Source organism: Chelonia mydas, chromosome 6 (genome assembly GCF_015237465.2).
Source record: "Chelonia mydas isolate rCheMyd1 chromosome 6, rCheMyd1.pri.v2, whole genome shotgun sequence".
Lineage (NCBI taxonomy): Eukaryota > Metazoa > Chordata > Testudines > Cheloniidae > Chelonia > Chelonia mydas.
In genome coordinates this window covers 118,079,544-118,093,840 of record NC_051246.2, presented here as the reverse complement: position 1 = coordinate 118,093,840, position 14,297 = coordinate 118,079,544, and the positions used below count along the sequence as shown (strand labels likewise).

At 41.8% G+C, this 14,297-nt stretch overlaps 1 protein-coding gene across 1 annotated transcript in view; it reads left to right on the top strand.

The window, feature by feature from the left end:
- The window catches only part of SYNE2 (spectrin repeat containing nuclear envelope protein 2), a 265,942-nt gene that overhangs the window by 138,252 nt on the left and 113,393 nt on the right, over positions 1-14,297 (top strand). The window contains exons 62-64 of the mRNA XM_037901108.2: positions 7,199-7,324; positions 12,329-12,526; positions 13,822-13,896. Of these exons, the coding sequence (XP_037757036.1) occupies positions 7,199-7,324; positions 12,329-12,526; positions 13,822-13,896 (399 nt within the window). The remainder of the gene's footprint in view (positions 1-7,198; positions 7,325-12,328; positions 12,527-13,821; positions 13,897-14,297) is intronic.

Genomic DNA, 14,297 nt, shown 5'->3' with positions numbered 1-14,297 from the left:
CTACAAGTCCACTCAGTCCTACTTCAGCCAATCGCTCAGACAAACAAGGTTGGTTACAATTTGCAGGAGATAATGCTGCCCACATCTTGTTTACAATGTCACCTGAAAGCGAGAACAGGCATTCGCATGGCACTGTTGTAGCCGGCATTGCAAGATATTTACGTGCCAGATGCACTAAAGATTCATATGTCTCTTCATGCTTCAGTGTCCATTCTGATGATGGGTTCTGCTCGATAATAATCCAAAGCAGAGCGGACCAATGCATGTTCATTTTCATCATCTGAGTCAGATGCCACCAGCAGAAGGTTGATTTTCTTTTTTGGTGGTTCGGGTTCTGTAGTTTCCACACCAGAGTGTTGCTCTTTTAAGACATCTGAAAGCATGCTCCACACCTCATCCTTCTCAGATTTTGGATGGCACTTCAGATTCTTAAACCTTGGGTCGAGTGCTGTATCGATCCTTAGAAATCTCACATTGGTGTCTTCTTTGCATTTTGTCAAATCTGCTGTGCAAGTGTTCTTCAAACGAACATGTGCTGGGTCATCATCCGAGACTGGTATAACATGAAATATATGCAGAATGTGGGTAAAACAGAACAGAAGACATACAATTCTCCCCCAAAGAGTTCAGTCACAAATTTAATTAACACATTATTTTTTTAATGAGCATCATCAGCATGGAAGCATGTCCTCTGGAATGGGGCCTAACCATGAAGGAGCATATGAATGTTTAGCATATCTGACACATAAATATTTTGCTACACCGGCTACAGAAGTGCCATGTGAATGCCTGTTCTCACTTTCAGGTGACATTGTAAATAAGAAGCAGTCAACAATATCTCCCATAAATGTAGACAAACTTGTTTGTCTTAGCAATTGGCTGAACAAGAAGTAGGACTGAGTGGACTTGTAGGCTCTAAAGTTTTGCATTGTTTGTTTTTTGAGTGCAGTTATGTAACAAAAAAAATCTACATTTGTAAGATACACTTTCACGATAAAGAGATTGCACTACAGTACTTTTATGAGGTGAATTGAAAAATGCTATTTCTTTTGTTTATCATTTTTACAGTGCAAATATTTGTAATAAAAATAATAATATAAAGTGAGCACTGTACACTTTGTATTCTGTGTTGTAATAGAAATCAATATATTTGAAACTGTAGAAAAACATCCAAAATATTTAATAAATTTCAATTGGTATTCTATTGTTTAACAGTACAATTAATCACAATTAATTTTTTTAATTGCAGTTACTTTTTGTGTGTTAATCGTGAGTTAACTGCGATTAATCGACAGCCCTATTTAAGATGTATTGTGCTAATTTATCAATCTGTGTTATCTTTTTCAGACTTATCTACAAAAAGTAATATCTCTTAAAATTAGATTTTCTTATACTAGTTTAGTCTAGCCAAAGTCTGTATTGCTGATGTAAATTGGTGCAGTCAATGAAGCTATGCCAGTTTACACCAGCTGAGGACTTAGCTCTCATTGTTAGTGCATCATGTTTGGGTCCAAATACTTCCCAATATGTTTTCCTGCCAGCCTTCCCCTACCCACTTTCCTGTCCATAAAAACTGTTCGTTGACATAGTCAAAAAACCTACGCAAGGCCTGGATCTTGTGTAGGGGTAACAGAATAAGACACAAAGCAAAAATCTTCTTTTGTAAGCTCTGCAGGGCAGGGACCATCTTTTTGTTCTGTTTTTGTGTAACGCCTAGCACAGTGGGTTCCTGGTCCATGACTGGGGCTCCTAGGCACTATGTTAATAGATAAATAGTGAGGATAATAATAAATAAAACATAAAATAACAACTCAGTGAAAACCCCTGCTTTTTAGTAAGAGATATGTCCACTTAATGATGTCTGCATTGTACTGGACTTCCAGAAGATTTTTGTGACTGGGGATTTGCAAGACTAGGCCCACAATAATTTTTTAAAAAAATTTTCAGTGTGGGTCTTGCATTCTTTAGAACTGTCTAGTCACAAGCAAGTCTTAATTTGCATTTACCAGAGTCATTTTCAATTGCTTTGCAAGTTACTTTGCTCTTAAAATAAAAGCTATTCTGAGTAGCCACCGGGGCTAATACATACTGGATGGGACAAGAATTGATGAGATATAAAGTAGTTTCATAGATTTCAAGGCCAGAACGGACCTTTATCATCATCTAGTCTGACCTCCTGTATAGGCCATAGAACTTCCCCAAAATAATTCCTACAGCACATCTTTTAGAAAAACATCTGTCATAAATATAAAGGGAAGGCTAACCACCTTTAAATTCCTCCTGGCCAGAGGAAAACCCCTTTCACCTATAAAGGGTTAAGAAGCTAAAGATAACCTCGCTGGCATTTGACCAAAATGACCAATGAGGAGACAAGATACTTTCAAAGCTGGGGGGTGGGGGAGGGCGGGGACAAAGGGTTCTTTCTCTCTGTCCGTGTGTTGTTTTTGCTGGAACCAGAGCAGGAATGCAGGTCAGAACTCCTGTAAAGGGTTAATAAGCAATCTAGTTAGATATGCGTTAGATTCTGTTTTGTTTAAATGGCTGATAAAATAAGTTGTGCTGAATGGAATGTATATTCCTGTTTTTGTGTCTTTTTGTAACTTAAGGTTTTGCCTAGAGGGATTCTCTATGTTTTGAATCTGATTACCCTCTAAGGTATTTACCATCCTGATTTTACAGAGGTGATTCTTTTACTTTTTCTTCAATTAAAATTCTTCTTTTAAGAACCTGATTGCTTTTTCATTGTTCTTAAGATCCAAGGGCTTGGGTCTGTGTTCACCTATGCAAATTGATGAGGATTTTTATCAAGCCTTCCCCAGGAAAGGGGGTGTAGGGCTTGGGGGAATTTTGGGGGGAAAGACGTTTCCAAGTGGGCTCTTTCCCGGTTATATTTGTTAGACGCTTGGTAGTGGCAGCAATAAAGTCCAGGGACAAAAGGTAAAATAGTTTGTACCTTAGGGAAGTTTTAACCTAAGCTGGTAAAAATAAGCTTAGGGGGTTTTTCATGCAGGTCCCCACATCTGTACCCTAGAGTTCAGAGTGGGGAAGGAACCTTGACAACATCCAGTCTTGCTTTCAAAATTGTCAGTGATGGAGAATCTGCCACGACCCTTGGTAAGCTGTTCCTATGGCCAATTACGTTCACTATTAAAAATGTATGCCTTATTTCTAGTCTGAATTTGTCTAGCTTCAACTTCCAGTCATTAGATCATATTATAACTTTGTCTGCTAGACTGAAGAGCCACTTATTAAATAATTGTTCCCCAACTAAGTACTTATAGGCTTCAGAGTAACAGCCGTGTTAGTCTGTATTCGTAAAAAGAAAAGGAGTACTTGTGGCACCTTAGAGACTAACCAGTTTATTTGAGCATGAGCTTTCGTGAGCTACAGCTCACTTCATCGGATGCATAGCATATCGTGGAAACTGCAGAAGACATTATATACACACAGAGACCATGAAACAAAACTTCCTCCCACCCCACTCTCCTGCTGGTAACAGCTTATCTAAAGTGATCATCAAGTAGGGCCATTGCCAGCAGGAGAGTGAGTTTGTGTGTGTGGTTTTTGTGTGTGTGGTTTTTGGAGGGGGGGTGTGTGGGGGGGGTGAGAAAACCTGGATTAGTGCTGGAAATGACCCACCTTGATTATCATGCGCATTATAAAGAGAGGTTTCAAAGAGGGATGGGCTATTACCAGCAGGAGAGTGAGTTTGTATGTGTGTGTGTGGGAGGTGGGGGGGAAGGGTGAGAAAACCTGGATTTGTGCTGGAAATGGCCCTACTTGATGATCACTTTAGATAAGCTGTTACCAGCAGGAGAGTGTGGGGTGGGAGGAAGTTTTGTTTCATGGTCTCTGTGTGTATATAATGTCTTCTGCAGTTTCCACGATATGCTATGCATCCGATGAAGTGAGCTGTAGCTCACGAAAGCTCATGCTCAAATAAACTGGTTAGTCTCTAAGGTGCCACAAGTACTCCTTTTCTTTTTACTTATAGGCTGTAATCAACTCACCTGGTAGCCCTCTCTTTGTTAAGCTAAATAGATTGAGCTCCTTGACATGTTTTCTAATCCTTTAATCATTCTCATGGCTCTTCTCTGAACTCTCTCCAATTTTTTAACATCCTTCTTGAATTGTGGGCACCAGAACAAGACGTGATATTCCAGCCGTGGTCACACCAGTGCCAAGTACAGAGGTAAAATAACCTCTCTACTCCCATTTGAGATTCTCTTGTTTTTATGCGTCCCAGGATTGCATTAGTTCTTTTGGCCACAGCGTTGCACTGAAATCTCATGTTCAACCTATTATCCACTACCACCCCGAAATCTTATTCAGAGTCACTCCCCCATCCTGTAAGTATGGCCTACATTTTTTGTTCTTAGCTATATGCATTTACATTTAGCCATATTAAAATGCATATAGTTTGCCTGTGCCCAGCTTACCAAGCAGTCCAGATCGCTCTGTATCAGTGACCTGTCCTCTTTGTTATTTACCATTCCTCCAATTTTTGTGTCATCTGCAAACTTTATCAGTGATGATTTTATGTTTTCTTTGAGGCGATTAAAAACGTTAAATAGTGCAGGGCCAAGAACAAGTCCCTGAAGGACCCCACTAGAAACCCACCAGTTTGATAATGGTTCCCTGTTTACAGTTACAGTTTGAGACCTATCAGTTAGCCGACTTTTGCTCCATTTAATGCATGCTGTGTTCATTTTATATGATTCTGGTATTTTTGTCAAAATGTCATGTGATACCAGGTCAAACACTTTACAGAAGTGTTTTATCAACCAAACTTGTAATCTCATCAAAAATGGATATCAAGTTAGTTTGACAGGATCTATTTTCCATAAACTCATGTTGATTGATACTAATTATATTACCTTCCTTTAATTCTTTATTAATTGAGTCCCATGTCAGCCACTCCATTATCTTGCCTGAGATTGATGTTATACTGACAGGTGTAAAATTACCCAGGTCATCCCACTTGTCCTTTTAAAATATTGCCACAACAGCAGCTTTCTTCGAGTCTTCCAGAGCTTCTCCAGTGTAGTGTTCCAAGACTTCCTGAAAAGCAGTAACTGTCCAGCGAGCTCCTCAGCCAGCTCTTTTAAAGTAGGTCCAACCTGCTAGAGAAGAGTGGAGGGTCAGGGAAAGAGGGAGTTTTGGACGTCGGTTAGAAGATTAAGAATGGCACAAGGCCTCCACAAAACTGTTGGGGGAGTCAACACAATTCTCTGAGAACTACATAGGCCTGCCAAGCTTGGGACTTGCATAGTGTTTGGGCAAGTGTGGCAGAGAGAGGCTGGACTCAGTATCCAGAGCATTCATATTCAAATTTTGGTCTAAGAAATCTGAAAAGATGCTTCCCCAGCAGCCATGTTAAGGTGCACCTTATTGTTTTTAAATTGACGTGCTAACAGCCAGTAAATAAGGGCTAGTCTACCCTAGAAGCACTACAGCGGCGCAGTTGCACAGATGCAGCTGTGTCGCAGAAGCACATCTGTTGAAGATGCTCTATGCTTATGGGGGAGAGCTGTCCTGTCAGCATAATAAAACCACCTCCGTGAGAGGCGGTAGCTATGTGGGCGGGAGAAGCTCTCCCACTGACATAGCGCTGTCCACACCGGCACTTAGGTCAGTGTAATGTACGTTGCTCAGGGGGTTGACTTATTCACACCCCTGAGCAGCATAAATTATACCAACATAACATGTTGTGTAGACAAGCCCTAAGTCTTCTAGCACCTCAGCTTTAAAGCGTATTCTAGGTTTCCCAGTGAAAATGAGCATTTTGGTAGAACTATTATTTTCATTCATTTTTTCCTGTACCTTTCTCTTTTCATTTTGTTGTTGTGTCAGACTTAGTCATCAAAGCCACACCCTCCCGTCTTCTATTCTAATTTAAAAACAACCCTTGCCTCCCACCCCCAAAAGCCAAAATTATTTACCCCTTTCCTTTAAAGTCCATACATAAGAGAGAGAAATAGAATAGAACCAAACTAATTTGCAGTAATAAGTGGGTGAACTTTGCTGATGAACAAATGAATGAACGAAGAGAAAACAAAAAATGAATTAAAACAAATTCATAGATATAAATAAATAAATGTATATTGCAGAATGTATACTCTGTTCTGACAGTTGTGGTCTGTGCAATAGCAAGTATTGTTTGTGGTTTCTACACTAGCAAAATAGTATATTTAGTAAGAGTAATGTTCTGTTAGTAATACTGTATGAGAAATCACTACAGCTCTTTGTTGTCAAATCTTTGCTAAGTACTGAGGTGAGACTGCCATTTGTGTGTAAAAAATGAACTGTGTAGGTTAATGAGATTCTGCTGTCATTATCAACCAGAAAAAATGGTGCATTTTGCTGCGTATTTCTGCTATACTGCAGGTTTTCCTACAAGTCCATGCAAGCTCCTTCTCCCAACATGACTCATCAGTAATATTCAAACTGTCAAATATTGCAGATAGTGTTGTTGTTGTTGTAGCTAAGTTGATCCCAAGATATTAGAGAGAGAGGTGGGTGAGTTAATATCTTTTATTGGAACAACTTTTGTTGGTGAGAGAGACAAGCTTTCAAGCTTACGTAGTGCTCACCCACCTTGGCTCTCACATATTGTAGATAGAATTTACCCTTTGACCTTCACCTCTGACCTTTGTTGCACAGCATGATTTATTTTTGCTAGTTGCAGGCCTACCCTGCAACAATGAACTACACTGTGCCAATAAAAAGTAGGAAGGTTTTCTCATAAGGTATCATGAAACCAACAAAAAGGCAAAATCATCCAGTTTCTCTTCAGATTCTTCTTTTTAAACAACTCTACTGGTGAATATGATTAAATATGTCTGACTTCACGTTTTACAGCCAAAGGGAGCTAAATGCATACATTTATTTTGTTATAAATAGTTATAGCCAAAGCTACGTACTCTGCTCCCAGTCACAGCTATGATGCAGTATTTTTATTTTATTTTATTTTATTTTTGTGTATGAGCAAATTAATAAAGAACTTGAAGACAACAGAATTCGGGAACACTGAATAAAATCAGCTCACAAATTCTTAATTTAAACCCACTAGATATACAGATATAGGAACAAGGTTGTTTGACTTTCCAGTGGTTTGAATTCATTGCAATACTGACTAGTTTGTTTCTGTATTCTGCTAATCAATTGAAAAGGGCTAATGAAAATTATCCTTTTACAGTCAATCGTAAAAGAGACCGATGAATGTGAACAAGAAATTGAAAAGTTGAAGCAGTTCTTAAAGAACCAGCTGGGTGAACTGTCATATGAAAAACCTTCGTTTCCTCAGACTGCTTCCTGTCCAGAGGTGAGTTTCATTGTTTTCATTTTTTCTCTGACCTGTAGTGTATTCCTCTGTGACCTGGACTCGTGTCTAGTTCTGCTACTGTATGCTAATGTGGGGGTAAACAGCAACACTTATTTCTTTTCCTCCCAATCATTTCCCGATGTGTGAAGGCTAAAATAAGTAGGCAGATAGATTTCAAAGCAGTATACATGACTGTTCATGCATAAGATGACATGTACCAACTAGTGTTACACTGTTGTACCTTTAGTTTGTCAGTTAGGTATGTATTTTAAGATATATTTATCAGATCTCATGAGGTAGGCATTATCAAACACAGCCAGTATGTGGATGTCAGACCGCCGAAGGACATGCCGAGGGCTGGAGGAAGTGGCGTTGGTGAGTCGGTAGGCAGCACTTGTCTTGAGTCCGTGGTGCTCCAATACCCCACCATGGTATTAGGAAGCAGTGTGTGCTGCTGTAGGCAGTTTTGCAGATGAGACGTATAAGCAAAGTCCAGATCACTTGTGCGTATTGATGATGCAGTGGCACTTTCTGCAAGAATTGGGGTATTAGCCCCAGTGTCATGATATCACAGGATTGGTCTCCCACAGTGCCCCTTTGGGATATGACTGGGCCCTGAACTCACCCAACCTGTGGTCCAGCGTCAGCATGGCACCAGCTGTGGGAGACTCAGCCCTCTAAGTTAGTCCTGCGGGAGTCTACTTCTTCCTGAGCTGTCAAAGGTCCAAAGGGAAAAGAAGCACAAATTAACTAACACAAGCCCTGAACTGGCCTCCTTTCCTTCTGGAACCCTCTGGGAGGCTGTAGTCCTGTTCAGCACTGACAGGCAAGTCACTGGTAATAGTCCCAAAGTAACTGTTCTGCGTCAGGCCCACCTTCCCCTGAGGGGGCTCCAATAGGTAGCAGTGATTCAAGCAGTACCTGCTCTCAGCAGAGCTTTCTTCAGGAGCTGAGGATTGAAAATCTGTTCCTTCCAGGTCTTCCACCAGCTGAGCCGGGCTTCTTCCTCTCCTTCAAGCCTGAATCTCCTTGCAATTGTGGCAGGACAGGCCTGATTGGGTGCAAAGCAGTTCAGTAACCAATACCTGGCCTGTGTGGGGTTTGTACATCCCATCACACATGGCTATATGCCATCTTGGTTAATAATATTTTACTTAAGTAAATTATCCCTGCTCATGCAGTTAGTTTCTAGTTTCCCCTTCCTATCCTAAACTGTTGTTCTGTGGCTTCATTAGCTGTTAAACACCTCAGAGGTGGGGGCTTTTTGTAGTGGATCAAGTGATTATATAGTGGGCAAACATTTTTTTAAAAAAAAGGCATGAAGGCAACATTAAGGTGTCAAATACAAACCTGCAAAAGTCAGGAAATGGCCGAGTCATACAAGTATAATAATTATTTATAAAGTGCCTCTGAAGTGCTTGGCCTGCTGCATATAGTCATGATAACATTAAGACGCCTAAATTGTACATGTATAGGGCCCTACCAAATTCATGGTCCATTTTGGTCAATTTCACTGTCATAGGATTTTAAAAATCATAAATTTCATGATTTCAGCTATTTAAATCTGAAATTTCACAGTGTTGTAATTGTAGGGATCCTGACCCAAAAAGGAGTTGTGGGGGGGTTGCAAGGTTATTGTAGGGGCTCGTGGTACTGCTGCCCTTACTTCTGTGCTGCTGCTCGTGGCAGCACTGCCTTCAGAGCTGAGCAGCTGGAGAGCGGTGGCTGCTGGCTGGAAGCCCAGCTCTGAAGGGAGCAGTACAAAAGTCAGGGTGGCAATACCATACCTTGCCATACTTACTTCTGCGCTGCTGCTGGCAGGGTGCTGCCTTCAGAGCTGGGCGCCCAACCAACAGCCACTAGTCTCCAGCTGCCCAGCTCTGAAGTCATCACAGAAGTAAGGGTGGCAATTCCATGACCCCCCTAAAATAACCTTGCGACCCCCCTGCAACTCCCTTTTGGGTCCGGCCCTCCAATATGAGAAACGCTGGTCTCCCCCGTGAGATCTGGTCTTTTGTGTGCTTTTACCCTATACTATACAGATTACACGGTGGGAGACCAGATTTCATGGCCGTGAATTTGGTAGGGCCCTATACATTTATAATACGTATGATTGCTAGTTAAACTTTTAAATGTATAGCTAGAGATATGTTCAATAGATTAATTCACCATACGTTCAATATTAATCCTGATTGTGAATTTTTTCCTGACTCTTGTGTGGGTTAAATTAAGAACCTAAATGTTGCCTCTTAATATAGATATTTGCATTTAATTTTCTTGTCCTTTTTTAAAAGAAAAAAATCACCTGCTTAGTGATGTTAGTATTTCACTGACTGAAGCAGCCTTTGACTTCCACACCTCACTGAAGGCTTTGGAGTGGGGAAGTGGTGAGTTTACATCTCACTAGAGTGATTGGAGTAGAGGAGGAGTGAGCACACCACTTTGATGTTACTCTTGCTTGTTTCAAGACAGTTTCCCGGCTATATATATTAGCAGAGCAGTTGCGTGCGGGCTTACGCTGCAAAGTCCACCTTCGCAATGGAAAAAGATAGCAAAGTCATTCTTTTTAACTACAACGTAGTGCAGCACATTGCCAGATACAGGCAGTATTTCATGCTGATGACTTTCTCCTGTCCCTGATCGGGAGGCAGTTACTGGAGGGGTTTGCTGCATGTGTTTCAATGTGTCAGGAAAGGTGTATTTATCTCGGCAGCACTCTATCCCTCTCCGATAGAGCCAAAGAAAATTCTTCCCGCCCCTCATTAATGTCCCCTACGTGAGGGTGGGCTGAAATCATATCAGATGCCTACTGAGGCCTTCTATGCAAAGGCCTTGCCTACGTTCAGAAAATCTGTCAATGTCGTTCAGCATCAATGCAGTTCCGCTGGTGTTTTGAACAGCAGAAGCTGTAGTGGAGACAGGGCCTATGTAGTTTTACATGTGTCATCTAACCTGGGTTAGTTATTTGCTTTGCTTTATTGATGCTCTGGGTGAGCAGCCTCTGGAGACGAGGCTGATGCTGTTATTTCAGGCCATCACATCAAGGCCAGCTGTTACGGTTGCACTGCTATCTACAGGCATTGAACTGGGTGTGCAGCCGCTTTTCCCCTGCTGAGCTCTGCGAATGCTTGCGCCTTGTAGCGTGCAGTGCTGCCGCACACATTGTCAACAGTGAAGAGGAGAGAGCACCAAGGACGTCCCTGCTCCTGTCTCTTGCCCTTCATTGGCTGGCTTAGAGACCTGCGGGGTAGGGATGGGGCAGCAGATAGAGAGAGTATTGAGTGGAAACTGGAGAATTATGGGAATGTCCAGCACTCAGTCCCACTGTTAACACCACATGTGGGAGACACAGGGCAGCTCTACTAAACAGACAGTTGATGACATGGAAGATAAAAATCTCTTCCTAAGTGTCACGCTGTCTGTAGTGACTCATGACCAAGAGCGCCAACCTCAACTCAGGCTGTCAAAAGCAGGACAGACACCCCAAACTGGTGGTACATTTTACAGTTAGATTTCACCAACCCAGTAACAAATGTGAACTCCTAGAGCACTGTAGTCGTCTTACCATGGAGTCACAGACAGTCCCCCTGGGCTCTCCAGTCTATCTTGCCACCCAGGCAAGCTGGACTTAGTGATAATTGGTCACCTATACCAAAGATAAAAAAATATTCAGGTTACTTCTAGTCCCAAGGGACCAGTCAAATACCTCAGCTCAATTTGTATCTCAGATCTCAGACCAAATACAATGCTTGTAGCCAGTCCTGTAATTAACTAAAGGTTTATTAACTAGGAAAAACAAACAAGAGAGAGTTATTTACAGGTTAAAGCAAACAAACATACACACACAAATGGGTTACCATCTGAGGTTCCTAAATATGACAGAGATGTAATAATCTGTCACTTCAAAATGTCTTTCAGGGTTGACCCAGGGTTAACCCCTGGGGATCTCTGCCTTAGTTTAGTATGCCTGGCCCCGTGAGAGTTCAGGCAACAAAGAGATGAACAATTTTCTCGTGAATCTGTTTTATCTTTTACATTTAGCCTTCCAGTCCGTGAGACAAGCTCCCTCGCAGGTAGCATTTCTAAGGTCTGATAAGGCCATTCACTAATCCTTTTGTATTGTGATGCTCCTTAATGGCTCGTTGAATCTTGATAGGCCTCCTGAATGGGCACAGAGGACAATTCCCATGTGTGGGTTCACAAGTACAGAGAAAACATTTTCAAAGTTATAAAGCAAAATGTACATATTTCCTTATAACATGGACTACAGACATTACAAGTGAGATTAATGAGTGCAGCAATTTACAAGCACTTCATAGAGTCTAAACATTAATACATTCTTATAAAACTAATACCTATTTTGAACAAAACTAACATACAGATGAGCTGGTTTGGTTTCCAGCTGTGAGTTTGTTGGTGCTCAGCTGATGCCTACAGACGTGGCACGAGCTGGCACCTAGTCTGCCAGCGTCACACTAGGTGTCTTTAATAAAGATGATGCAGCCCTGAGCTACCTACCAGTTGATTTCTCCCTCATAAATTCTTCTGTCTCCCTTTCCTCTCATTTCTGATAGAAAAGCCTCTTTTATAGTTACTTGGCAGAGAAGTTTGTGGGAAGCACCATCAACTGACCTGATTAGCTGAGTAATGCAACCCAGTTGCATTCCCTCTGTCCTGGGGAGGAGTATCTCCAGGACTTCCACTCCCATGGGCCCACTAGTGAGAATCCAGATCAGTGTTAATTACCAAGCCTTCACATTCCCTGTAAGGCCACAGCTGGCTCTGTATGCAGCTGGTAGGCTATGTGCTTTGTTCTGAGCCTGCTGCCTCTGAGTTAGTGCTTACCTAAACATCTCCTGCTGTGACGATGGGGGAATTGCCCCAGTGCAAAAAAGAAGGCCAAAGGGCTGGGATCCCCTCTCACAGTAAGATGCCGTTATTATTTATTATATCATCACTTTTTTAACAACGAAAGTGTAAGTTACAAGCCTTGTTGCTCCTCAGGGGGAAATGGAAGACATAAAAGAACAGATCATAAAACTGTGCCAGAAAAAAGAAGACATCCTTAGGGGTATGAAGAGTTCAATGCTGGAACTTCACCAGCACTTACAGCAAGAACAATCTGAATCAGAGGATGAACTTTCTGTGCCTCTGTCACCCGAGGAAACTGGCTTGGTTGGGAAAGATGCCTCTGAACTGCAGGTAGGTAGAACACCATTCTGTCCCTTTAAATGGCCCTAACAAGAAACGGTTAGATGCACAATATGGGGGCCTTTTGGGTTATTTTTCAACATGTGGAAAACCAGTGTGAGATTGCTTGAAATTAACAAATGCAGAATCATAGAATATCAGGGTTGGAAGGGACCTCAGGAGGTCATCTAGTCCAACCCCCTGCTGAAAGCCTGACCGTAAAAACCTCAAAGGAAGGAGATTCCACCACCTCTCTAGGTAACACATTCTAGTGCTTTACCACCCAACTAGTGAAAAAGTTTTTCCTAATATCCAACCTAAACCTCCCCCACTGCAACTTGAGACCATTACTCCTTGTTCTGTCATCTGCTACCACTGAGAACAGTCTAGAGCCATCCTCTTTGGAACCCCCTTTCAGGCAGTTGAAAGCAGCTATCATTCTTCTCTTCCACAGACTAAACAATCCCAGTTCCCTCAGCCTCTCCTCATAAGTCATGTGTTCCAGTCCCCTAATCATTTTTGTTGCCCTCTGCTGGACGCTTTCCAATTTTTCCACATCCTTCTTGTAGTGTGGGGCCCAAAATTGGACACAGTACTCCAGATGAGGCCTCACCAATGTCGAATAGAGGGAAACGATCATGTCCCTCGATCTGCTGACAATGCCCCTACTTATACAGCCTAAAATGCCTTTGGCCTTCTTGGCAACAAGGGCACACTGTTGACTCATATCCAGCTTCTCGTCCACTGTAACCCCGAGGTCCTTTTCTGCAGAACTGCTGCCTAGCCATTCGGTCCCTAGTCTGTAGCGGTGCACGGGATTCTTCTGTCCTAAGTGCAGCACTCTGCACTTGTCCTTGTTGAACCTCATCAGATTTCTTTTGGCCCAATCCTCTAATTTGTCGAGGTCCCTCTGTATCCTATCCCTACCCTCCAGCGTATCTACCTCTCCTCCCAGTTGAGTGTCATCTGCAAACTTGCTGAGGGTGCAATCCACGCCAATGCTGGATCTGTAATTTACACTGTAAGGAATTGTTTAAAGATTTTCAGTAAATTGTTTGCATGGAACAGAATGATAGTTATCTCAATTTTAGACATGACTTTAAAAGCTGAAAAATAAGTTAAAGGATCTGATTTTTGAGGTTACTTAGAACCTGCAGCTTTTGATTACTTTAAATGGAGTTGCAGGTGCTCAGCATTTCTCAAAATTAGGTGCAAAATGATAACTAAATGATAGCAAAAGGGCAGAAAAAAGAGGCAATTTGTGGAGCTAAGAGTAACTGGACTCTATCTCTGTATGTATATTGTAGCTGAAAAAGAAAGGATCAATGTCTCTCCTACCATCTTTAGTTGAAGAAACAGAAGACAGTTCGTTTCACAGTGAAGTAAGTATAATGGAGACTTTGGTGGAAATAAGATTTATTATAGAATAAATCATGAAAAATGTATGTGTAAATGTACGAGTGCGGGTGGTCCTAATGTAGCAGCATCAGTGCCTGTGGCCTTTTACAAAACACAGCGTAGGGCATCCCCTTCCCTAAGGAGCTTAGAATCTAAGAGAAATAAAATAAACATAGACAAGATACAAGGCATGGGATTAAATAAAGAGGGTGTGGCAAGATTATTGGTGGTGAAAATAAAGTGGAAAGGCTTCCTGGGAGAAATGGGCAGTGAGGGGGGATTTTTAGGAGAGAGAGGGCACTTAATGGGCATGAACTGGGAAACTCTCTTTCAAACATAGAGGGCAACACAAAAGTAGGTGTGGAGGAGAAGGCAGTAAAGAGAG